The sequence below is a fragment of the Plectropomus leopardus genome, chromosome 1 (assembly GCF_026936395.1).
Source record: "Plectropomus leopardus strain MGB_pleo_1.0 chromosome 1, ASM2693639v1, whole genome shotgun sequence".
In the NCBI taxonomy this organism is placed as follows: Eukaryota; Metazoa; Chordata; class Actinopteri; order Perciformes; family Serranidae; genus Plectropomus; species Plectropomus leopardus.
In genome coordinates, this window is record NC_142176.1 from 39,100,690 (window position 1) to 39,125,288 (window position 24,599).

General features: G+C 39.2%; 1 protein-coding gene across 2 annotated transcripts in view; it reads left to right on the plus strand.

Annotated features, from left to right (window-relative positions):
- The window catches only part of LOC121943534 (neural-cadherin), a 398,280-nt gene that overhangs the window by 303,776 nt on the left and 69,905 nt on the right, over positions 1-24,599 (plus strand). For both annotated transcript variants that reach the window (XM_042487073.2, XM_088081016.1), the window contains exons 28-31: positions 5,303-5,430; positions 12,303-12,430; positions 14,080-14,203; positions 21,120-21,300. In XM_042487073.2, the coding sequence (XP_042343007.2) occupies positions 5,303-5,430; positions 12,303-12,430; positions 14,080-14,203; positions 21,120-21,300 (561 nt within the window). The remainder of the gene's footprint in view (positions 1-5,302; positions 5,431-12,302; positions 12,431-14,079; positions 14,204-21,119; positions 21,301-24,599) is intronic.

Below are 24,599 nucleotides of genomic sequence, written 5' to 3' on the forward strand. Positions count from 1 at the left end.
CAGCTCTGAAATATCTTGCTGCACCAGTGCTGGCGCAAAGAGAGGTTCTGGGGTGATACCATTAGCACACATTGGAGTTCAAGAAAGAGGGAAATTTCCCTGAGGGATGGAAATGGGTAGCATGAAGAATGGAGATTGAAAGACAGAGATGTGCCAGATAAAAAAGAAAAGAAATGAGGGGTCCCAGACAGGACAGGAAATGAGAGCAAGGAGTGAATGAGGTCACTGAAATGTGCGAAGAGTGAGGTAGAGCCTAAAGACGATAAAGTACAAGTTAAACAAAGAAGGGAGGCTTTGGATTGAACTGATATATTGAATTTGCTCTATTCGTTTTGGTCACTTGTCTGGCCTCAGCCAATGTATTAAAATTAATTGGATCATTCCTGAAGTGCAGCAGCAACTCATCTTGCAGCCTGAGTGGGCTAAATCAACTTGCAGGTAATTGACGGAAAGTTGAGAGGAAAAGAGAGGCTAACAACAAACTTGCAGTCACTGTGGCTTGAAAAAATTACATAGCCAGGGCTTTGGCTTTTCTTTTTTACTTGTATATGAGGCAGCATAATGAAGTATGGGGCACTCATCACAATGGCACATCCCAGCCTTGACAAGGCAATTAGAGTAGAGCCGCATCTCATGTACTCAACAACACCTAATTTCTTCTTGCTCAAGGTGAAGATTTACGACATGACATCATTTGAGAAGGTGGTGATACTGTTACTGCAGACAGACATTAAGAATCTATGCATCCCATACGTGATAGAAAACGGGTCTCACAAAAGCACAGTGAAAAGCAAAATGTCAGTCGAAAGTGTTATTTGAAAGCAGCCCAATGTAAAAATGTCAGTTACGGTGAAAAAGTTAATGAAAGAGTGAAGCCAGGCAGGAGGTAAAAGAGAGAGACTAGAGATGAAAGAGTTCTGATAGACAGACTGACATTGCAAGAGATGCAGCAAGAGGGATGACGAAAGCTCAGCTGAAGTCAGACACACAGCAGAGTGAACAGCAGTAAGAAGGGAATATGATTCTTGTCAGCTTCTTTTGACTTCCAACTTCTACTGACTCAAGCATGAAGACAAATGTCATAGTGCAGAAGTTAGCGGAACTCACACTCGAGTTTTGTTTCGGTGTTATTATAATTCTATCATATACTGTAACTGCTCCAGCTTTCAAGACTAGGAGTTAACCAGCAAAGCACCAAACGGGAGCGCTCAAAATGAAACATTAGTTCAAATAGTTTAGTGGAAACTGAATCCCTAATTTACACACTGGGTGCTGAGGGTAGCTTCAGGGTGTCAGCAGGGAAAATTAGGAAGAATGAGTTATTGGACATGAACGGTGACGGCCTATTATTATTTTTAATTGAATACAGCCAACAGAGACAAACCACACTCTTGACATAAACCATAATTTCAAAACAACATAATTACAATATGTTTTTTTGAAGTCACTGCATCAACAATTGAACTTTTTCTATACTCTCTGAATTGAATAGAAAAACATCACTCTGTTGTCTCAAGCTTTGCCATAAGAAATACACATATTTGCCACAGGAAATACAGAGTGTGGATAAATGAAAAGAGGGAGCAGTGCTCAATGAAATGGTCAACTGCATGAGTCATGATAGGAAAGACTTCAGCACCATAGACTGTATAAAATAACTGAGGTAGCTAGCATTAGATTGTAGACCAATTCGAAGCTTTTAGTTTATCATTTTGGCCATCCCCATGTTTTTTTGTTTTATTTCATCTTATTTATTCATTTATTTTATGGAGCCATTAGTGACCATATTTGAGCATGAGTGTGAAGATAACCCTAATGCTAGCTGCTAGCTTAGTCAGCACAGTGTATTTACAGCTATTAACTTTGGTAAGACTGTTTTTTACTAGCAATAAACGGGCTTAAAACCATAGAACCAAAATGTACTTTGAAAAATATGAATACACGACTGCTTAGAGGGTCTTTTAAGGTAACCAAAATGTTAGTCAACTTTCAGGAACTTAAAAAAAACAAACTCTAAAATGGTGACAGCTATGGCTCAGGCTACTCTGTGAATCTAGGATTACGCCATATTTACACTACCTACACTGACAGTGGTTTTCAAACTCGTCAGCTGATGGAACGCACATGTCACTCAAAGCAGCCACGCCATTGGTTATGCAAAACTTTAAGCCTTAATCAAATTCAATTGAGTTGTACAGAAATGTACCCCCATACAGATGTAAGGAATGATCAAATTGAATATTGAGACAAAAACTGTTTTTTTGTACCAGGCTGTTACCATGTTTTTTTCTGCTGTAAAGATGGACATTTTAACATGGGGGTTTATGGAATACTGACTGGCTGCTGGAGCGAGCCTCTAGTGGCCAATAGGAGGAACTGCACTTTTTGGCAATTCAGCATTGGCTTCATTTTTAAGCTCTGAAAGTTGCCTTTGGCCTGATGAAGCAAACAGGACCACATCATCTGCAGCGAAAAGCAGCGACTGATTCCTGAGGTCACCACACCAGACCCCCTCAACACCCTGGCTGCGCCTAGAAAATCTGTCCATAAGAGTTACAAACAGAATTAGTGACAAAGGGCAGCCCTGGCGGAGTCCAACCCTCACCGGAAACGAGTCCGACTTACTGCCGGCAATGCGGACCAAGCTCTAGCACCAGTCATACAGGTAACGGAAGGCTCGTATCAAGGGGGTCTGATACCCCCATATTCTCGGAGAATCCCCCACAGGACTCCCCGAGGGACATGGTCGAATGCCTTCTCCAAGTCCATAAAGCACATGTGGCGGGCAAACTCCCATGCACCCCTAAGGATCCTGCCAAGGGTCCAGAGCTGGTCCACAGTTCCACGACCAGGACGAAAACCGCATTGCTCCTCCTGATTCCGAGGTTCGACTATCCGGCGGACACTCCTCTTCAGTACCCCTGAATAGACCTTCCCAGGGAGGCTGAGGAGTGTGATCCCCCTATAGTTGGAACACACTCTCCGATCCCCCTTCGTAAAAAGAGGGACCACCACCCCGGTCTGCCAGTCCAGAGGCACTGCACCCGATGTCCATGCAATTTTGCACTCCTCTTGGCCTGCTGATATCTTTCTGCTGCCTCTGGAGTCCCAAAGGCCAAGAAGGCCCAATAGGACTCCTTCTTCAGCTTGACGGCACCCCTCACCGCCGGAGTCCACCAATGTTCAGGTGTTGCCGCTCGGCCACCACAACAATGGAGGCACAGAACATGGCCCACTCGGACTCAATGTCCCCAGCCTCCCCCAGGACATGGTCGAAGCTCTCCTGGAGGTGGGAGTTGAAGCTCCTTCTGACGGGAGACTCTGCCAGACGTTCCCAGCGGACCCTTACAATGGGTCTGCGACGTCTGACCTCCATCCTCCCCCACCATTGGAGCCAACTAACCACCAGGTGGTGATCAGTTGACAGCTCTACCCATCTCTTCACCCGAGTGTCAAAGGCATGCGGCCGCAAGTCCAACGACATGACTACAAAGTCCGTCATCGAACTGCGGCCTAGGGTGTCCTGATGCCAAGTGCACATACGGACACCCTTATGCTTGACCTACCCTTATAGTGTTTGTTATGAACAGTCTGTGGCGAGCACAGAAGTCCATTAACAAAACACCACTCAGTTTCGGGGGTGGTCATTCCTTCCGATCACGCCCCTCCAGATATCACTGTTGTTGCTTACGTGAATGTTGAAGTCCCCCAGCAGAACGAGGGAATCCCCAGAAGGAGCACTCTCCAGCACCCCCTCTAAGGACTCCAAAAAGGGTGGATACTCTGCACTGCCGTTTGGACCATAGGCACAAACAACAGTCAGGATCTGTCCCCCCACCCGAAGTCGGAGGGAGGCTACCCTCTCGTTCACCTTGGTAAACTCCAACATACAGGAAGAAAAAAAAATATTATAATCAGTTTTATGTTTTTGACTTAGTAAAAAAGGTCCCTTGAGAATATTTGGCCATTCTGTGGAAACAACTAGAGGACTTAAAGTAGACTTATTTATGTCAAGAAACTGACATTCAGAAAGCAATGAGTCTGTTCTGATTTTCTTTGAAGACAAGCATAAAGCGAGAGGTCACTGCAGCCACCACACTGTACTGTACTGTAAGCAGACACACAGCGATCCAAAGTGTTCAGTGTTATGTGTCCACATGAACTCTTGAAGTTCAGCATGCATGGTGATGGATTGCCAGTGCTGATTGGTAGACATGCTTTCCCATAATTCCTTACACAGTACCAAGCCCACAAGCAGTCTTAACCACTTCATTAACTTTTAATTTCCCATTTGAGTAAGTCAGAAAATAGAATGTAATAACTTGTGTCTGATGTTTGTTGACTGCCATGAGATGTGAAGAAAAGATGACTTGACCACAAGCTCTGTGCAATAATCCTCATTAAAGTTAATATTCAGAGATAATATCTGCGAAGTTATCTAAAACACTGTCAGCACCCTTTAACAGGCATTGTAACCGCACGGCTGACGTTTATTTTTGTGATCAAATTGCTGTATTAAAAACTTGGCAAAACCTAATTTCATTTTACATGGATAGATTTTAGTATTATAATTCTATTCAATTTTATTATTACTTTTGTTTTTTCTACCATACATTTTAAAAAGATTAAAAAGATTAACAAGATTCATTATTATTTATATTTATTTTTATTTGTTTATGTTTTAAATTGATTTTGTTTGTTTATTTATTTAATTTATTAAGTTATTAGTTATTTTCAGATTTTTATCATGTAAAATTGACTATTTGTCTTTTACCACATTTTTATTTTAAAGATTTATTTGACTAGATTTATTTGAATTTGTACCTTTTCATTTTTGTTTATTCATTTTTATTTATTTTTTTGTATGTGGTTACTTTAATTTTCAGATTTCTATTATATCACAAAGACCTTTGCACTTTTTACATGCATTATACAAGGTATATGTTTTGGAGGTTTTCTCCTTAAAAAATGATGCATGATGTTATGATGTGTTAACATATTCTATGGTCTATTGTGTTGTATACTTTTTTGCAAAGGTATTTCTTAGTGTGATTGTTAAAGGTTAAAGGGTTAAAAGTTTTTTACACTAAATTAGTCTTTGGCATGTTTTAGTTACTTAAGATGGTTTTAGCGCTGTTTCAGAGTCTTGAATACTGACACCAAATATTTGTTGTCAACATCTTTAAATGAAAACTTTTGATTGCAGCTCTCAAAACTTAATATTTCTTAAGTCTAATGATTTCAAAATAACCTCACCTCTCACCAATCCTCCCTGTCTATCTCTTCATCTCGCTCCATCCAGAGCTAATAGATGGGACCCCCACCTTAAAGATCAACCATGGCTCTGGCACAGTGGTGCTACAGTTGCCAGGCAACGTGAATGTGGCAGACAGACGATGGCATCGGCTAGATGTCCGCAGCAACAGCAAGGTAGGACGCTTCACCTAATTTACACATACCACCATATATTAAGCTATTTAGCAGATGAGTATAAAGTGTCTTCACACTGAGCTATACTGGCAGGTGGAAACATGTTGTTTTTCTTTTTCTTTCTTTCAATTTCACACTCTTAATGCCGTCACCAATATCAAACATTTTCCTGCATTAAACTATTTTAAACAGATGTAATATGGCTTGCAATTTAAATGGATCATTCAGATGAATGACCTTATTTGCCCTAATTTAGCTAAGACCTGCCACTTACTTATACAAGGAAAGAAATTAAAATGTGTATTTCTGAGCTGTCACTGGGGAGAGTTCAGGTGCATTTCAGCTGCTGTTATTAAGTCCTTCTTTATGTCCTCTGAGATTGCACAAAGGCACTTTCAAACAAATAATCTCTTTTAAAGTAGAGGACACTAGTGCTGAACGTGTCTGTGGATGAGGCAGAAAAAGAAAGGTGTGAAACCACTAACACAGTGTTGTGGTTGTAGTGCTGAACTGCACTGGTGATGGTTTACTGAACATCCACCCACACCTTTGGCCTCAGATTGACATCAATTTATGCAGTTTGCAGGTACTTATGAAAGAATCTTGCCTTGGCAACTACATTTTTACTGGGAAACGGTTGGCTGCACACAACTTGCATGCTTCTTGAATACATGCTTGTCTACATGCTAAAAGATGCATAGTGAAAATTTGTATCCAGTCAGGGCGTGTCTGTTGACTGCAGTCTCGGAAAAGACATTTCAACTTGGGTCAACTTGAGATGCTGATTTTGTCTCCTGCTTTTGGAAAAAACTGACAGTGGATGTAACAGTGTCTTTGGTATCATACAAGATGTAAGAATATAGTGTGACTGCTGCTTTGTATGTTACTCTCAACTGAGAAAAAAACAAAGAGGCAGTGTAACTTTTGATCAATGTTAGATGCCACAATTCCTCTTAATCTGAGTCAAAACTTGCTTTTACAAGAAATGCATTGCTTGGTTATGATTCCAGTTTTCACCTTATTGTAAGATATCCCAAAAAGAGTGATGCACAGATAAAGAGGTAGTATTACACCCCAACATTTCATAATACTTTGTGCAGACCTAGCCAAAGATTTGGATTTTTGCTTTAGTTAATCAGACGCACGAAACTGATTGCTGCTTTAGTTTAGTTTTACATCCTGCAGATGGCATGTTGGAAATTATACTTCCTATCATTGGGCAATCTTTATGTTCAGCATTTTGCCACTTTTACACATTCAAACTTTGTATGTCATTTATGTAACTAGGTTTGGCCATTTTCTTTGCATAATTCTAAGAGCACCACAGTAAACACATTGATACAGGTAGTTGGTAGAGGTTAACTGATTTCTTGGTTTGGCTGATAGATTGGGACCATCGGACATTTTATATATGATCATTACAACAACAATTTGTGAACCTTGAACACACAATGTTTTTCTCTTGTCTTGGTAGGAGTGCTCTCTTACATGAGAGATGAGCAAGTGAAAACATTAGTGAATCCCAAAAAGCAATGGGTACTTACAAAATACAGACAAAATATAATATATTACAATATAATATCAAAAATAAGAAAAAAATTGTTTGAAAATATCACACAATGGGCCTCATGCGAGAAACAACACACAGTCTAAATGTTCTCATTAGATACAATCTATGAATTATTCCTGACATTGTTATGAACATAAACACATTTCTCTCCATATTAACTTTGCAGCTGAGGCTTAAATATCATTTCATGATACAGACACCAAATATCACCCATTTAGCTCCATCCAGACCTCTCTGATATGGTTATTAGGGACCGATATGGGTAAGGTGTTACTTAGTGATATAGTATTGCAGAAGTAACTGAACTGTAAAGTACAAAGGAAGACAATGGCAGTGAGAGCGAGACAAATTATTGCAATGGCCCTCCTTTGACATTATCTTCTGTCTGGTGAATTAAATTAGAGTGAAATTAAGCTAATCTTCATTTGACTGGGGAGCACGCAAAGCTCTTCACCTCCAAGGACTCACACATTACCATTGTCTTATAGCTCTTGCACCTCTTAAATATCAAGAAGACAGTCGCTGATGCTATTTTTAGAGTCTTTGATGTAACCCAGTCTGAAAGCTTCAAGCTTTACAGTCTCACTCCCAGCTTACGACACCTTGGAGCAGCTGGACTGCCTAAACCCTGTTCTGGAAAACTCATCTCCACATTGATAAGGGCCACTTCAGTAAAAGCATAGGACTGAGTCAGAATTTTGTCAGCACTCCGCCAAACTAAAAGCCTTTTCATATCAGCCCCATCAAAACCCTTTTTCGGACCTTAAACTCAATAATCACACTCACGACATACTTAAATGTGCTTCATTTAGCTGGTTACTCAAAGACTCCTAATGTTCCCCAACCCCTCCTTCAAAAAGACACTGTGTACACCACCTAAAGTGCAGTCTAATCATTTTAATAATGCCATCAGGAACCTAGCCTCGCCACTAGTCTGCCACTAAAATGTGTGTACAATCTGTGTTATTTACCAAACGGCTCCATTCAATACCATGCGATCATTGTGACAGAAATGCAGCAGTTTTGTTGATCTTTTTTTTATTCATTCACTTTCTTTTTCATGAAAGGACATAACTTCTTTAGGTTTGGCTTTGCACTGACGCATGCACAAACACAGCGTGCTTTTGCTCAGTATTGAGAATGAGGGCAGCCAAACCAATGCATGAATGCAACAACACTTTGGCTAATGTGACATCATTATTCATAATTGCATGAATACAATAATTCATTGACATTTTAGTCATTGCAACAGGGATTATTCTGCATCATAACAATGCTTGTCTCAATCACGTGAATCTGTTCATTTGTCCAGAATGGCAGATGTGCATCCAGATGAGTCCCGATTTGCATTTCAGCACCTCAGGCTCCCTCGTCTCTAAGTCAATGGCTTTTTTGAATGGGTTTTTGGTTAGAAGCCGTCAATAAGGTCTGTGGTTAACACAAGCTTAAGAGACTTTCATGTTTTGTCATAAAATATAATATGACATAAAATATGTCAGTAAATGCCCCACCTGTGGACCTGCATTTGTATAGCACTTTCTTGTTATTTTGACCACTCAAAGTGCTTTCACACTACGAGTCACTTTAACACACACAGTCACAATCTGTTGGCCAAGGCTTACCGTACAAGGTGCCATTCATACACACTGACACTGATAGAACAGCCATCAGGAGCAATTTGGGGCTCAGTATCTTGCCCAAGAATACTTCGACGCGTTGACCAGAGGAGCTTGGGATTGAACTTCCAACCTGAAGATTAGAGGAAGACCTGCTCTACCTCTGAGACAGCTGCCCCAAAGCTAACCTGTCTCACAACGGTCTTTTATGTGTCTTAAAAAAGACGGTTGCTAACAAAGTGGCTAAATGAGACTACAGAAAGTTTCACATCAAACTGCTCCAAACACTGCGCTACAGCCTCTGAGCGGTGGCGACACAACTGGAGTGTAGTTCGTTATAGCCTAACATTAACTTTTTATTTATGCCGATTACATTTAGGCTTCAAAAATCCTGAAAGTGGTGTTCATTTGTGAAGATTATCTTGCTTTACAAAACATGTAAGTATCATTAATGTTTGTTTACGAAAGAGTTGGGTCTTTTTTTTTTTTCTATTATCTATAATAATTAGCTTTTGGGTTGGCCTACAAAAAAATGTCGTCCCAGGGACACCCTATTGTATGACCCTGTGAAATAAAAAGCAGCAAGGACAGAGCTGCTAGCTGTAGATTTACATAACGATTCATCAGCCAAAAATCTAGCCATCTAACCATATGCAGTGTTTTCTAACAATATCTAAAATTTAGCAAAGAATCAGATATTGGTGAACCAAAGCATTTGTTTTTGTCTGAAATAGTTGCTGTACAGTATGACAACTGGATGGCATGCAGTGCAGTATTCGAATAACTTACACTGATGCAGTTGCAGATGTCAAGCCTGTGGTCCCAAGACTTGGAAAGACCTGACATTTTTAGTGCATACAGTATGAGCATGTTAAATCCTATAAACCTCTACTGTTTATGTGACATCGTCAACCTAATTGATGCTACTGAGCAATCAGCTGGCACAGCAGGTATATATTGCAGGCATATTAAGCCCCTGTTGATGCTTGTTTTAAAGTAAAATTAAGAGCTTGGAGTAGGGAATATTCCTCTTACATTTCACTGTTTAAAGATTTTTTAAAAAGTGCCCCAGAGTTAATGTTAATTCTATGGTTTTATTGGTGTGGCAAATTACACAGTTCAGTAGCAGTTAGGGAAATTCTCTCATTGCGAAAGCTGTTTCAAGGTCTTTAAGCAAGTTGCTGTCTAGGGGAACATCCTCAGTTGTCCCCGACAGTGTAACATTGCATACTGTCTATACTGTGTCACAGTACTGCTCTCTAATACTACTACTGATTATGCTAAACATTTTATGTTTTTGTCAGTTTTTCAACAACAGGATATAAATTACTGCTGTCTGAATTACTTTTTCTAATGTTTTTGGCTTGTCCATCCATATGTCCGTGCTATTCTCGTGAGCATGATGTCTCAGCAATGCCTTCAAAGCATTTCTTCAAATTTGACACAAACGTTTACTTGGACTCAAGGAAGAACTAATTTTGGTGGTCAAAGGTGACCTCCTAAAACACAGTTTCGGCCGTAACTTAAGAATTCACATGCTTATAACATCAAAATTTCCCAAAGGGCACAAAAATGTCTAACAGTATAAAATAATGAAGTGATGACATTTTATATCCCTGAGTTCAAAGGTCAACTTCACTGCAAAAACATATTTCTCGGGTTGTTATTCAACACCATAACTCAGGAACAGAAGGGGAGACATTTAGTCAAACATTAATTGGTGACACTAATCTGGTGTTCAATTTTAAGCTTTGATTGTATAGATCATTAATATTGCTGGGTTGAAGATGTGTGTAAAACATCCAAGTTTTCGAATTTGTATGTATTTGTATTTGTTTGTTTGTTGTTTGCAGCAAGATCTATATTTGAAGAACTGTCTACTATCATGGCTACATAAGAGTCTGGACGGATGTGGCTGTAAACTGAAACTTGACTAGATGCATCTTACCATCAGGCAGTAATTCTTTTTTTGTTGGTTTGTTTGTTGTTGTTTTTTTTTTAATGTTTCAAACACCACTTCCCATAACAATTTTAGCTGCCAAACCCAGATTTGTACTCAAGGGTAACATTTTTCTGAATAAACCTTGCTCAGAAACGGAGCCGAACAGGCTGATTTTCTGTGTGTGTGTGTGTGGGGGAGGGGGTTGATTATGTCAGCGATCAATTCTTGTGAATGTGCAGTTACTCATGAACAGGTGGTGTTCATCAGGTTGAAAGGAGCTCTTGGAAAAGTTTGGTTAACCTGAACTGAAACACTCATAAAACGTCATGGAAAATCCACGAGAGATAGGATAAGAATACAGGAATGTTATTGGCCCATTTTTAATTTATTATGTCTACAAAGCATTATTCAAAGTATGAACAGCAACTTTTTAGTTTCAGAAACTGGTATACTTTTTTTAGGTTTTAACTCTGTGCCCTAAACTCACTTACAACTTGAAAGACTAACTAATCCCCCCACTTTTGGCTTGAGTGCCTCCTCTGTAGAATTAAATTTTTTTGAAGTCTCAAAACTGGGCAAGGCTGGTAGGGGGCCCTAGACATGCCCCATCATCCAGTTGTGCTAACTCTCAATCAACAGCACCTCCCTGTCCCCCCTCCCAAAACCCACAAAGTAGCTGATGAGTGGGCAGCGACAGGGTTGGTGATGAAAGCAGGCTCCTGCTATAAGGATCAGACATTAGCAAAGCTCAACTGCAAAAGCCAAGTTTTAACCTTTAGAGGGCAGTCGCTATGCATATTTTTATGCATAGTGACTCATTTTTCAACTCAAATCTTGAAAACACAACTAAATACCCCTATATATTGCTAAAAATGGTGGTTTGGGGGGATTCGTTCCTCCTAAAATATCTGACATAAATATTGCAGCACAAATATTATAATATATATATATGTATATATATATATATATATATATATATATATATATATATATATATATATATATATATAGATATAGATATATAGATAGATATAATATTATTTTTTTTAACAAGTATGAAAGCTTTTATCAGCAATGTGAAAAAATTAACTCGGAAGTGATTTGTTTTGTCATGGTTGTAATGGTTAGAAACACATGCTAATACACAAAGACTAATTATTATATCATTTTGGTCATTTTGGCGGTCAGGGTACCTGTGGATCAAATTTCTAATAAAAAAAACTGTAATGTACTGTATGAGAAAGCAAAAATTAAACTTATGTCCAAAAAGATCAGATGAATATGTGTGTTTGATCCCTCTTTTATTGTTACTTTAATGTTGCCTGCTTCTCTAGCCAAAAGTCTCTATTAGTAGGACAATTGTTAATGAGAATGAACTACTTGTTGTAGTAAATTGCTCTCGCTGTTTGGAAATAGGTTGTCATGGCTCCTGCTTGAGCACCTTTCTCTTTACTCGTATACACAAATTGCACAATTATTGGAATATGCTGGTTCAAGATGTGACGTCTTGTTTTTGCATTAACAGGAAACATAGCGGATAGCAGCAGAGTAATGTGCACTAATGTAGGAAAAGTGAGTTAGAGAAGCAGCTCCCACTTAAGTGTTCATGGTAAAAAAACACTTGAGAGCAACAGGAGGCATGTCATTATGGAAATACAGAGAAACAGAGGCTACATTCATTCATTGAGTTTCTCTGAGATTTTTAGTTTCATACAGGATGTACTTTTTTGTGTGTTTTCTCCAGGAAGTGCGTTTCACCCTTGATCGCTGTTCAGGGGCAGCTGTGATGGAAATGGAAGGACTAGGCAGCTGGTTGACCACTGAGGACCACTCTTCCTGTGAAGTGACGGGCGTTACACCCAACACTGACAGGTACACACAAACACCTGAATCCACACATACACACACATATTTCAAGTGTGATTTTATGAGTTGGGATGTGAAGGAGAATGTCTGTGTCAAGGTTATTCAGTATGGGGGGCCACGTTTAAAATCATTAATATATTTAATCAAACTGTTTTTGTGCACAAACAAAATCCAAAGTGCATATCTTAAAAATACACAGTGCGGGATTTTCCCTATAAACAATGTGTTGGCTCAAACAAAAGTAATACCTCATCACTTATGACCCACTAGAAGTATGTCGCAGTGTATATATCCTGCCCGTTCACTTCCTAAGCCGTCAAATACTGTAGCTTTGACAGTGCTTTTATTGTACGATCCAGACACCAAAAGCCATCTTTCCCGGGTGCCTGGCTCAGTTGGTAGAGTGGGAACTCCATGTACAGCGGTTGTATCCTCTCCCCAAGCAGTACCGGGTTTCGAGTCTGGCCTTGGCCCTTTGCTGCATGTCGTCACCCCCGTTCACGCTATATCTAATAAAGGCAACAAAAGCCCAAAAGATATCTTAAAAAAAAAAAAAAGCCACCTTTCCCATCCGCATGATATGTCAAGTATAATAAGAAAAGCAAAAGGGCATCTATAGGTGGATTGTTGCAACAAACCCCGGACGTTCATGTAGGAGTCTGGTGTTTTCCCGTCTGAATTTGATGGTTTTTTTTGGTAACACTTTCTATGAATGCCACATCTATATTGCATCATGAGGGCATTCATAGTGTTTTCTAATGTATTCATAATGCTTTATGAACACACTCATAAATGCACATAATGCTTGATGAAACACTACATCAACAGTCATAAAGCATAGATGTGACTTATAATGAATTATAAGTGTCAAGTGTCTGATGGATTCTCTTGACTAGTTATAAACTATACGTTGACTGATGGGGCTTATAATAAATAAATTTCTAGAATATGAGATTTTATTAAGTTTTGATGGTATTGTGGACTTTAAGAAAAAGCTGTGCATATCAGTACTTTTGATGTCTAAGAGATCGCTAGTAGCATATTTGCCCCCAAAAATTTATAAGGCAATAATCACTAGATTACTAGTAGCATATTTGCCCCCAAAAATTTATAAGGCAATAATATGACAATGTGTTGTGTTTACTGCTTGTTCAGCTGTAACAGCTTTAGTTTGTGGCTGACATGTTTGGTTTATCCAAGGTAAAAGGCTTGATTAGAATGAGGTGGTTGGAAACTAAAGGAATGCCAAAAAATGTCTGATTGATTTTTTTTTTTTTTTAGTTCCTATGTGTCTACAATTTCATGACGTAGCTTTGGATTTTCAATTCTTTCTAAAAAATAGACCTTTTTTCACAGCAGTCCTAGTAGTAAAAGCACATGTGTATTTATTAGCATTAATGTTAGCTGCATTCCATTTAAGGAAGGTCCTGGCATCGTGCCTGCTGCCTCGTTGGAATAGCTTATTGGCACACAAAATGGAACTGAGCCACTATTAATGTTAACAGTTTCACCTGTGCTGTTCCAACTATGACCAGCAAAAATGGCTGCTGTGAATAAGGTTGTTAGTACCCACATAATATAGATATGGCAGTGCATGTATTATGTGTAATATGAGCCCCGATTGGCAATATTTCCCATATGTGTGTGTTTTTTAGACACTTGAACATGAGCCAGGTGCTCCAGCTCGGTGGCGTGAACGAGGACATTCCCTACATCTACCCTCAGCTTCAGCACAAACACTTCACCGGCTGCATCCGCAACCTCATCGTGGACAGCAAGGTAACACACTTGTACCTGTGTCAATGACACACATATCCACACAAGCATTAGCACACCAGCATTCATGCTAAATCCAACTCACGCCTGCACTCTAGCTGATAAATGGATTAATAGCAGGTTTCTACAGTCACAGTACCCTTGTGCCATGTAAGAGATGCTTTTTTACGCTTTTAACTGAAACCTCAAAGTGCTTTCAAATATTACATACGTGTCGTCCAAGGGTGAAATTGAATGAAAACCTTTCCACTTCTGCCCAATCTGACTTCAAGTCAGGACTTTCAAGTAACCTTCCACTGCTCTGTTGGACTTAAAAAGTCAAGGACTCTATGCTCAACCATGACAATCGGAGCCCAACCCCAACAAAACCCAAACAGTTTCTGTATGAACACTGGCCCCAGGTATGATAGCCTTTTGTGAACCTGCTGCCTTCTAAAGCTTAAAATTTTGGCTCTGCTTCAAATAAACCTATGACTAAGTGATAAATTTCACCCCTGCCAGTCAAAAATGGAGTCTTGCCTGACATAACTGGTATTTAGAAAAGAAATGTTTATGTTTGAAAGATTTTAAGCTTACTGCTCTAAATAGGCAATGTTTAACACTTCAGTCTTTGAGGAGCACTACTACTTTTGTCCCTCGAGTGATAATTTCTCACTCTCTTTGCTTGCATCTGTTGCTTACATTGCGATTAAGACTTAATTTACACCTGGTGTAAAATGTACTCTGCATCTAAATACTTGGAAACTAAAAATGACATTTTTGCACTCTCTGTGCAAAGAAGGAGATTGGGAGAGGAGCATGGATTCTCATATTTTATGACACTTTCATGGGATGCAAAAGAAGCTTTGACAGGTTCTTCTTGCTAAATTAGTGCTTGCAACAGCATTGAACACTGCAGCAGTGACTGCTTAATTTCAAGAGAATAGAGTAACCACTGGCACTTTTGGAGCTGATCTGGACTGGGTTTTAATGTTTTTGGGGTTTCAAATGGTAAATTGGACAATCTGGGATAAATGCATGTTCTATAAAAAGACGACCAGCGCTGATATGCTTTTTTGCTGCGCAGGACTATATTAAAGCTGAGTCACACATTTGATCAAAGCCATGTTTTGGGGTGAACTAACAGAGCCAGGTGTAAAGTGGAAGATCAAATTAAAGGCAAACAGCCAAACGTAACTGCCTCTGCAACTACAAATTCACCAAACTCGGCTTTCCAATATCACCACCAGCAGTAATGAGATCAGTATCATCACAAACAGCATACATATGTATGTATGCACACTAATGGGGCAGGTGCCACTCACTCATATAATTGCATAATTTTCTAAGTTTAATAGAAATGTCTGCCAGCTGTTAATTTTTAAAAACAATATTTCTGTGCACCTGAATGTGTAACAGGTGCGTCAGATGAAGGTGCAATGTTGAAAACAATAACAAAAATTACCGCACACTGTCTCCTTTACTGCTGAAATATTTATCAGATTACAATATGGGCAGAATCACGGGAAAAAAAAAAAATATATATATATATATATATATGAATATATATATATATATATATATATATATGAATATGGATAGATGGATATAGATTGATAGATAATCATCCAGTCAAAGGACTACAAAGATTGATTTGACTGATGATCACCTAGACCTCCATCAATTAATGTGTCAAGTCTTAAATTAACAATGAAAAAAGATAAAGAAACAAAGTTAAAGCACATGTATATATACGTGTGTGTGTGTGTATATATATATATGTATATACACACACATATATTAAATTACAGTTTCTAAAAAAAATGTTGGCCTATTGTAGACATTTTTGTGCTTTACTGCCCAGTTTAAAACATATGTTAGAAAAGTCATCAAAAGGTAAAGCACATGTATATATACATATATATGTATAACTTTGATGACATAGTTAATGTAGTTGCTTTACTTTTTGCATTTTTAACAGAATAACTAGTCACCTGTAAGCTATTACATTTCAAAAGTAACCTTCCCAACACTTTCTCCAGTACATGGAAGTGCTGTGATGCTGCCAGTATACCTGGTAAAGGTCAGACAGACCAAAACACTGTAATCAAATAAATTTCATGCATGAACGGGACAGTGTGTGGGAGTTCTTGTCATTGTCAGCTGTTAGACAAAATGTTCTATTCTCTCTCTTCTATTTTAATGTTTGTTTTTAAACTGTATATAAGTGTGTGTTTGTATGTGTGTTTTTGTGAGTGTGTAGTCATGTATTTTTTTGCTCTTTTGTGGTCGCCCACTCATGCTGTCGGGATCCATCCTCCATCCAACAGTGTGACAAGTTTGTGTATGTGCATGTATGAGCTTTTGTCAGTTACTTTGCCAGTCACTTAGTTCAAACCACTTTTGTCTAGCAGTCCTGTTAGGTGTAAGGAGCCACAGTGCCTCTAGGCATGGTGAGTGTGGCTGTTAGAATTGTAATCTTGTTCCCTCCATAAACACACTTTATGTGTATCCATTCATATATTATATCCACCAGCTATACCTACTTAACTTTAGAGCAGGGATACTCAACCTGCATTGCTTGGGGGCCACTTTTGAAAAATGACAAGAGGCCAGGGGACAGTTGCAGCTGCCCCATATGTCTTTTTCTACATGACATTACACTACATAAGGATTTTTCTAGGAATTAAGGACATTTCTAGGACTTAAGGATGTTTCTAAGATTTCAGGATATGTTAAGGATTTCAGGACATGTCTTAGATTTCGGGATGTTTTTAAGATTTCAGGACATTTCTAGTGTTTTGGGATATTTCTCAGATTTAAGGATGTTTCTTTGATTTTAGGACATTTCTTGGATTTTAGCATGTGTCTCAGAATTCAGGACATGTCCAGGATTTTAGGATGTTTCTAGGATTTAAGGACATTTTTAGGACTTCAACACATTCCTAGGAATTTTGGACGTTTCTGAGATTTCAGGACATTTTGGAGGGCCACCCGGCACTTAATCATGGGCCAGATTTGGCCTGCAAGCCATAAGCTGAGTTTCACTGCTTTAGAGGGTCATAGGATGCTGGAGCTGACCCCAGCTGATGTTGGGCAAAGGTAGGACACACCATGGAAAGTTCACCAATCCATCACAGCACTGACACATAGAGACAAACAATCATTCACATCTACCAGAAATTCACCAATAACCTAACCTGGGCACCTGAAGAAAACCCACACAGGCACAGAGAGGAACTCAGCACAGAAGGGCTTAAACCTAGCTGGCAGGTTAGAACTCAGAACTGTCTCCTGTAGACCTTTGAAGCTCTATGAAGTTGTTAAATCTCAAAAGTGTGGATATTAGGGGATACATGCTTCTCCTGTTGCAATGCTCAAGGCTTGCAGTTGGTGTGGTGTACCTTAGCTGGAGACGTAGCGGGAGGCTGCACTAACGCTATGTACTAATGAGAGAAATCTGCATGATGTGTGTGGGAGGACATGAGGATAATAAATCTCCAAAGAGCAAGCAACAGTAGGCGTAGTGATGATTAATAATGTTGATGGACATGTTCCGGCATTGTATGATTTTTTTTTTATTTTGTCTCTTTTTTTGTTTATTTGGTGGTGTTGTTCTTATCATCACAGCATGTGCTAATGTGTGACATTTTTATCAGTTTCCCTTGAGGTGTGTGTGCCTGCGATATGGTAAAGGTAGTTGGCATTGATAGGCACACCTGCTGTATACTCTGCATGTGTCTGTTTCTTTGGATGTGTCCTGATGTTTTTGTGATTTTGCTTCACTGTGTCTCTTAGTATATATTGATATATTACTAGATCCTCTGATTAATCTGGCTGTGTCTGCTGTGAGTGGGCCTGTACTGTATTTCCTTTGGGCATCTCTGTATTTTCTACATTTCCATGTTTCTGTTTTGGAGCCAGAAAGAGATGCAGCGTGTCAGGTCTGTGTCTCCTCCATTAAACCTGTCGAAGTGTGATGCATGGCAGTGTGGAAACAGTGTGGTAGTGTGGATGAAGAGGACAGCAAAGTAGACAGGGCTGAAGGCAGGGGCGAACGTGAGGCTGTGTCCAGGAAAAGAGACAGGATTTTTTTTTTTTTTTTAATTTTATAATTATGTTTCTATTCTGGAGTTGGGTGTCTTCCCTCTGGCTGTCATTCGCTATATTTTTATAACTCTCCATCCTCGTCCTGTCATTATTCTGCTTGTCTGTCTCCCTTCAGCTCTCAGTCTAACATTACCGCTTTAAATTTTTGGGTTGTTTTGACAAAACTGTCACTCCATTTTTTAAGTATGGAGGTTTGCCATTACAGAGGTTGGGCTACTGGTATTTTGAATGCAAGTAGCTTTAAATTGAAGTTGGATTTGTATTGTTGCTCAGCAGAAAGTTTGACATTAACAGACATTGTGGAACATTCATAACCAATGCTAAAAACAGTCGTCATAGTTCTGCAAAAATAAATGTTGCTGCTGCATGTTTATTTCAGGAAAATCATGGTCTTAATGATTCAATGTATTCCAGTACAACTTCATGGAAAAATAGGAATAAATGAGATGTGATTTTCCTCTCATTAGATATCGATTCTCTTAAGGTTCAAATATTTTTAACATTGAATAAGAATATGGATACAGACAGAGCCTTCCATTCATACTCTAAGCTCATTTTGTCTCTATTTGTGCACGTTACACACGATATAAATGTAAAGAAAGATGCGCGGAGTGAATACCTGAACACGAGCTGTTAACAGATGCTCTACTTTCTGCAGTCTCTACAGTCTCGTCCTGCTTTACAAAAATAGTTAGCTAATAACAGTGGTTAAGCAAAAAAAAAGTTTTTAAAAAACAAATTAAAAAACACATTTTTCCAAAAAACAAGCTTATTAAGTATGTTTGATTGTTAAAATTGTTTTTAAAATAGGTAATAAAGATAATGCTATAGAGTTCCTAAAATATCAGGAAAACTAAAGCAATATACAGAGGAGATAATTTGCTCAAAATTCATCATAATCAGTCATTTTTGCACAAATCCTCTGCAGTTAGGCATTTAAGTAAATTGTACCGCTTATCAGTTACTCTTTACTGTTAATTGTTATGCATTGAATGCATGAGGAAATATCTCTAAAACATGTCAGTTGGGGTTGTCAGTTTACTCAATGATAAGGATATCTCCAAAAAAAAATCTTAAGAAAAAGAAAATACTATTTTAGACATAATGTTCTTTCAACTCTGTGGTAAAGTCCCTTTGCTTGGTTCAGGGGTGAGAATGCAGCTGTGCACAAATTCAGGTCTATTAAGGAAGATTAGTTTGGTGTGGAATAACTTGACCTGGTCCTGATCTCAACCCTATCCAACACCTTTGGGATGAACTGGACTAACTGCGATCCAGGCCTGGTTGGCCAGCACTAGTGTCCAACCTCACGAATGGTCTTGGGGGAGCAAATCCCTGAAGACAGCTTCCAAAATCTTGTGGAAAGCTTCCCAGAAGAGTGGTGGCTGTTATGGTTTTGGACTGAGGAGTTCATCAATCACATATGGGTACAAAGTTGGGATGTCTCCAAACTTTTGCCCATTTGCAAAGTAGTACTCAAGCTCTCCTGGCACCCAACACATTACTAAGACACCTCACTGTATTTTAGGATTTAATGTATTTTGTAATTCATCTGTATTTTCCAAACTGTGTTAATCTGACATTCAAATACTGTGCTCTTTCAGCCTGGCATTGAGCCTGTGTTCTGCATGTCGCTCTCCATCACATCACCTCGCTCACTGCACAACACACTCACAGCTGTATACTCTGTGTTTTATTGTAGAATTTGTGTTTCTCATCCTGTGGGCTGAGATATTTTCATACCCTACACCTAAAATTAATCTTGGCAAATAGGGCATCCTACGGCGTCTCTGTGTGGCGGTATGTCAGTCCGCTCAGCAGAAGCCAAAATTTGTCATTTAAGCAGACGCAGGTGTATTTTTGCATTCATCTCGTATAACTGTCCAATTTTTTTGTGTTCAGAAACAAAAATACACACCACAGTGACACAGATACATAGTCCAATCAATTGCAGACATCTTGATGTGTTGTTCAGTCATTGATTGCTAACATCTGTGTTTCACTTTTCCGCAATCAACACAATCGGTCCAGACAAAAGAGCTGTAGCTTTTACAGGTCAGCAACCAGTAAGATGCCTTTTTGCTGGAGGTCAGAGCCAATCAGCAACTCCTGGGCGGCGTGACTCACAGTCAGTTTTTACGATCCTTTGTATTTGTGCGTCCTCACCGCAGCTCCAACAGATCTCATAAAGTTCGGTTCGGCAGAGACGAGATTGAACATATTAATGTCTTTTATGGCATGGTTTTGTGAGGGACACAAATTTAGGTGTTCAAGGTCCCCTCGTCCTTTCAGCTTTCTATGCAGGCGGCCATGCTGTTTGTCCGTTAGAAGATTTGTCCAGTGTTTGGTTTCATTGCTGTGGGAAGAGACAGACAGAGAGGGTATAGAAAGAAAGACTGAAAAAGTAGAGAAGGCCACAGTGTACCCTGAGCCCATGTCCTTCAACACGTTTGAAAGTTTCCTTTTTTCCCCATTTTCACTCTGTTTGACTTTATTTTCTTCTTTAAAAAACTCTGACTCTTGCCTCTGGCTACTTACCCCCTACCTGTCTGTCCTGTGTCTTCCCCAATTCCCTTTCTCTTCTGTCATGTTGCTTTTTTCTCTCCTGTTTGTTTGTCACAAACTGTCCATTGGCAACTTTCCCCGTTTCCCAGCTTCTCATCTCCACTTTGCTTTTTCTTCCCTTTCTAATGCTGTTCTCTCACATCTCCTCCTCTCCTTTCTTCTCTCTGTTCATCTTCCCTCCATCCCCTTCTCATTTCACCCCCATATCTCCCCCCCCTCATCTGTTCTAACCCTTCATCTCCTCTCCTCTATCTACTGCGTTCAGCTGTATGATTTGGGCTCCCCGGCCGACTCGCAGTCCAGCTCTCCGGGCTGCCTGACCACTGACAGCAGCTGTGTCAACATGGGCTATCCGTCCTGCGGCCACCGGGGTCGCTGTCACGGCGAGTGGGGCTCCTTCAGCTGCCAGTGTGTGCCGGGATACACAGGACACCAGTGTGAAGAGGGTAAGCCAAAGATTTTTGGACTCATGTAATAAAGAAATACATAAAATTTGTGTTAGATTGCACCATCAGCACAAAACTAAATCACCCATGTCCCAGAAAAATAAATTGATCCTTGGCTTAACGCTTGCAGAAGTTGGGTAGAGTTGTGGTGGCATAGTCATAATTTTAGTTTTGTGTTTAAATCTACTTTATTGAGACAGTTATACAACAAGTTTGCAAACCCAAGCTGCAGCAGCAAGTGTCAAAACAGACGCTGTTATGCACATCATCCTGCAAACAATGATGGTAGTATTTCACAGATTTTAAACATAACTAATTATGCTCAATTTTAAACAAGTACTAAATAATATTTTATGCATTTTGTGACATTCATGCTATTGATATTATGTTATATGCACTTGGTGCAAAAGTGATTTTGTTACTTTTCCCCATTTTTCTGCAAAACTATTGATCCAAAGCCATCAATCAGACTGCAGATTGTCCCTTGGATAATTCCCCTGAGAATGAGCACAAAATCATGCTTTTCTGACTCATACCAACAGAGGAGTGCTCACTGATGTGCCTTAAAGGGCAAAAATTAGATGAAATAGATGTTTTCTCACCTGAAACAGCATTCAGATATGAACCTCACTATGTAAATTATGAATAATGATACCATTATTATTTGTTTTAAATATGTGGATCTAAAGGCCATATTATAATCACACTAACAATAGGCACAGTTTGCAAATGCACATTGCCCTTTCTAGCTCCAGCTTTGTAGCACAGTCAAATGAGATGGTCAGTTTCATCTGAAGATTAAAGAGGGTAAAATAAGAAGCATTAACAGCTTATAGGCTGTTTTCGCTCACAGCCTCGGGGATGCGAAGCGAGTAAACCCAGTTGTTTTATTTGCAGTGTAAAGTGTCAGTCTCCAGTGCTGTATTAAATCTAGCCGACATGAATTTATTGTGAATGTCTTCATAAAGATTAAAGGTGGGAACCTCCCATTTTGTAAATGTGTTACCTGAAATAGTAAAAGAGGATTGAATGGACTGCAGACACCAAAATTACTTATGTTATCACCTGCAGCTTTGCCTTTCTAATATTAACAGTATACAGTGCATACTGCATGCAGGTGGGATGTACTCTATTTGTAAATTCATGCATAAAGTATATACTGTAGGTCAAGCACTTGCCTTTTTCTTAGTGGATTATTCATCATCCTTGTGTAATTCTCATCATACTCAGAGAGCAGCATGCAGACCCTCAGCAGCATCCATACTAATGATACTTGTTGCCTGAAGAAAGCAGCTCTTTGTGAGCTTCTCTGTGTCGACCTTATGGCTGTGGAGGCGTTTGCCTGACTGCAGCAGTTGGAAGACACTGTTGTTGGATTGAGATGGGATCTTTAATAACCCTCCTGCACCACCCGTTGTGCACGTCCTGCAGATTGAGGAGAGCACCTCCAGAGATGTTTTCTGCTGAGTGCAGCACTCTCTGCCGGGCCTCACAGTCTTGTTTGGTTCTCATCTTGTGAACCGCACAGTGTCGCACTCTGAAAAGACTGTCTCAGATGTATGAATGAAGGAATCTGAATGAATCACTCTCCATATTTTCGATGATTCATATGTTTAAAGAGGCAGCAAGCTGTGGAGTCAATGACCAACCAGGGGCGCATGAATGATTTTGGCAAACTTTGAAAAACAAGGAAAAAATGATGTGCGTTTTTTTAAACAGGATTCTCACTTGCAGACTGCGATTTATCTGGATTGCATGTAGGTGCCTTTGAAAATACCTGGCAACTTGGCAACACAAAGAAAATGAAAATTAAAAAAATATCCTCTTTATTGGCTTTGGAGTTATAATGCCCACCATGTAATGTAACATCCCTGATTGAACTCCAGAAGGGGACTTTTGGTGCGTCTTTCTCTCCCTTATTTTCTGTCATCCATAATTTTATTTTATCTCTCTACTGAGAGATTTAAAGAACCCCTAACCACTTTTTTAGTTGAAAAGCAATATATATATATATACACATATACACACATACACACATACATACATACATATGTATATATGTATGTATATGTGTGTGTGTGTGTGTGTGTGTGTGTGTTATAATTATGCATAGTGACTGCCCTCTAAAGGTGTTAAAGCGAAAGCTATTGACTGGTCCTGGTGCTTTCATCACCCCTGCTACCCTGCGACCTCCCTCTTGCCACCCACTGCGCAGGATGCTATGGATCGAGAGATAGCATCATTGGGTGCCTGGGTGTGTTTTAGCGCCCCTCCCATCCCTGCCCATTTTTGAGACTTTTTTTCACATTCCAGAAAGGAGGCACTCAAGCTAGAATGGCGGGTGTAGTTACTCTTTTAAAGAACAGCCCCTGAATGCTGTTTTGAACTTGCCACATACCCAGATTATGCCTGGAGATGCCTTAGCTAAAGTATATTTTGTATATATACAGTATAGTATAGTATAGTATAGTATAGTATAGTATAGTATAGTATCGTATATGTAGTTCTTTGGTCTGTCCGTGATGTCGAACGGACAGACCAAAACAAAACTTTGACCAATAGGAGGACAGAGCCCTCTTCTATGTGCAGCTATAAATGTGGTGAAGCCAAAGAGAAATGATGTGAAAATTAAGATGTTGCTGGTGCTGCAGGCAGAACTGTGGGGAAAGGTCAGTCATTGTTCCTTTTTTTTAAAAACTTGTTCTAAACACAGCACAGCCAACATCATGAACACTGCTATTGACATCATGAAAGACAGCAAGCTTTGATTGGTTGGGGATCAAAATGTGTAGTCTACCATGTCTCTTGGCTCAGTCATGGCAAAATATTATGACTCCTTAATTGCCTAATCTGATGCAATGACAATTGTGAAACAGACAAATTTTGTTCAGTGTAAACCCAACATTATGTTCTTACTCACTTAGTTGACTTTCAGACTGAAAAAAAAAAAAAAAAATCTTGTGAGAAAAATGAAAGAGGCTTGGGTGGTTGGTATGTTTTGTTTCAGGGAATTCAAGATAAAAAGGTGTGTTGTTATTCCAAAACAAGAGGTACAAAAGAGAGAACAAAACTAAGTACTGGGGTCCAGGTAAAAGCAGCACTGAAAAAAACAAAAAAACACTTGTATCTACAACAGTAAAAGTAACAAATAAATACAATAAAAAAACAATGGAATCTAAGAATGAGCAGTGATAAAAACAATACAAATTTAACAGTGCAAATGAGTATTAATTATTGTCAGTATAAATAAGTGTTATTGCACATAAAAGAGTCTAGTGTGTGGGTTTTATTGCACATGA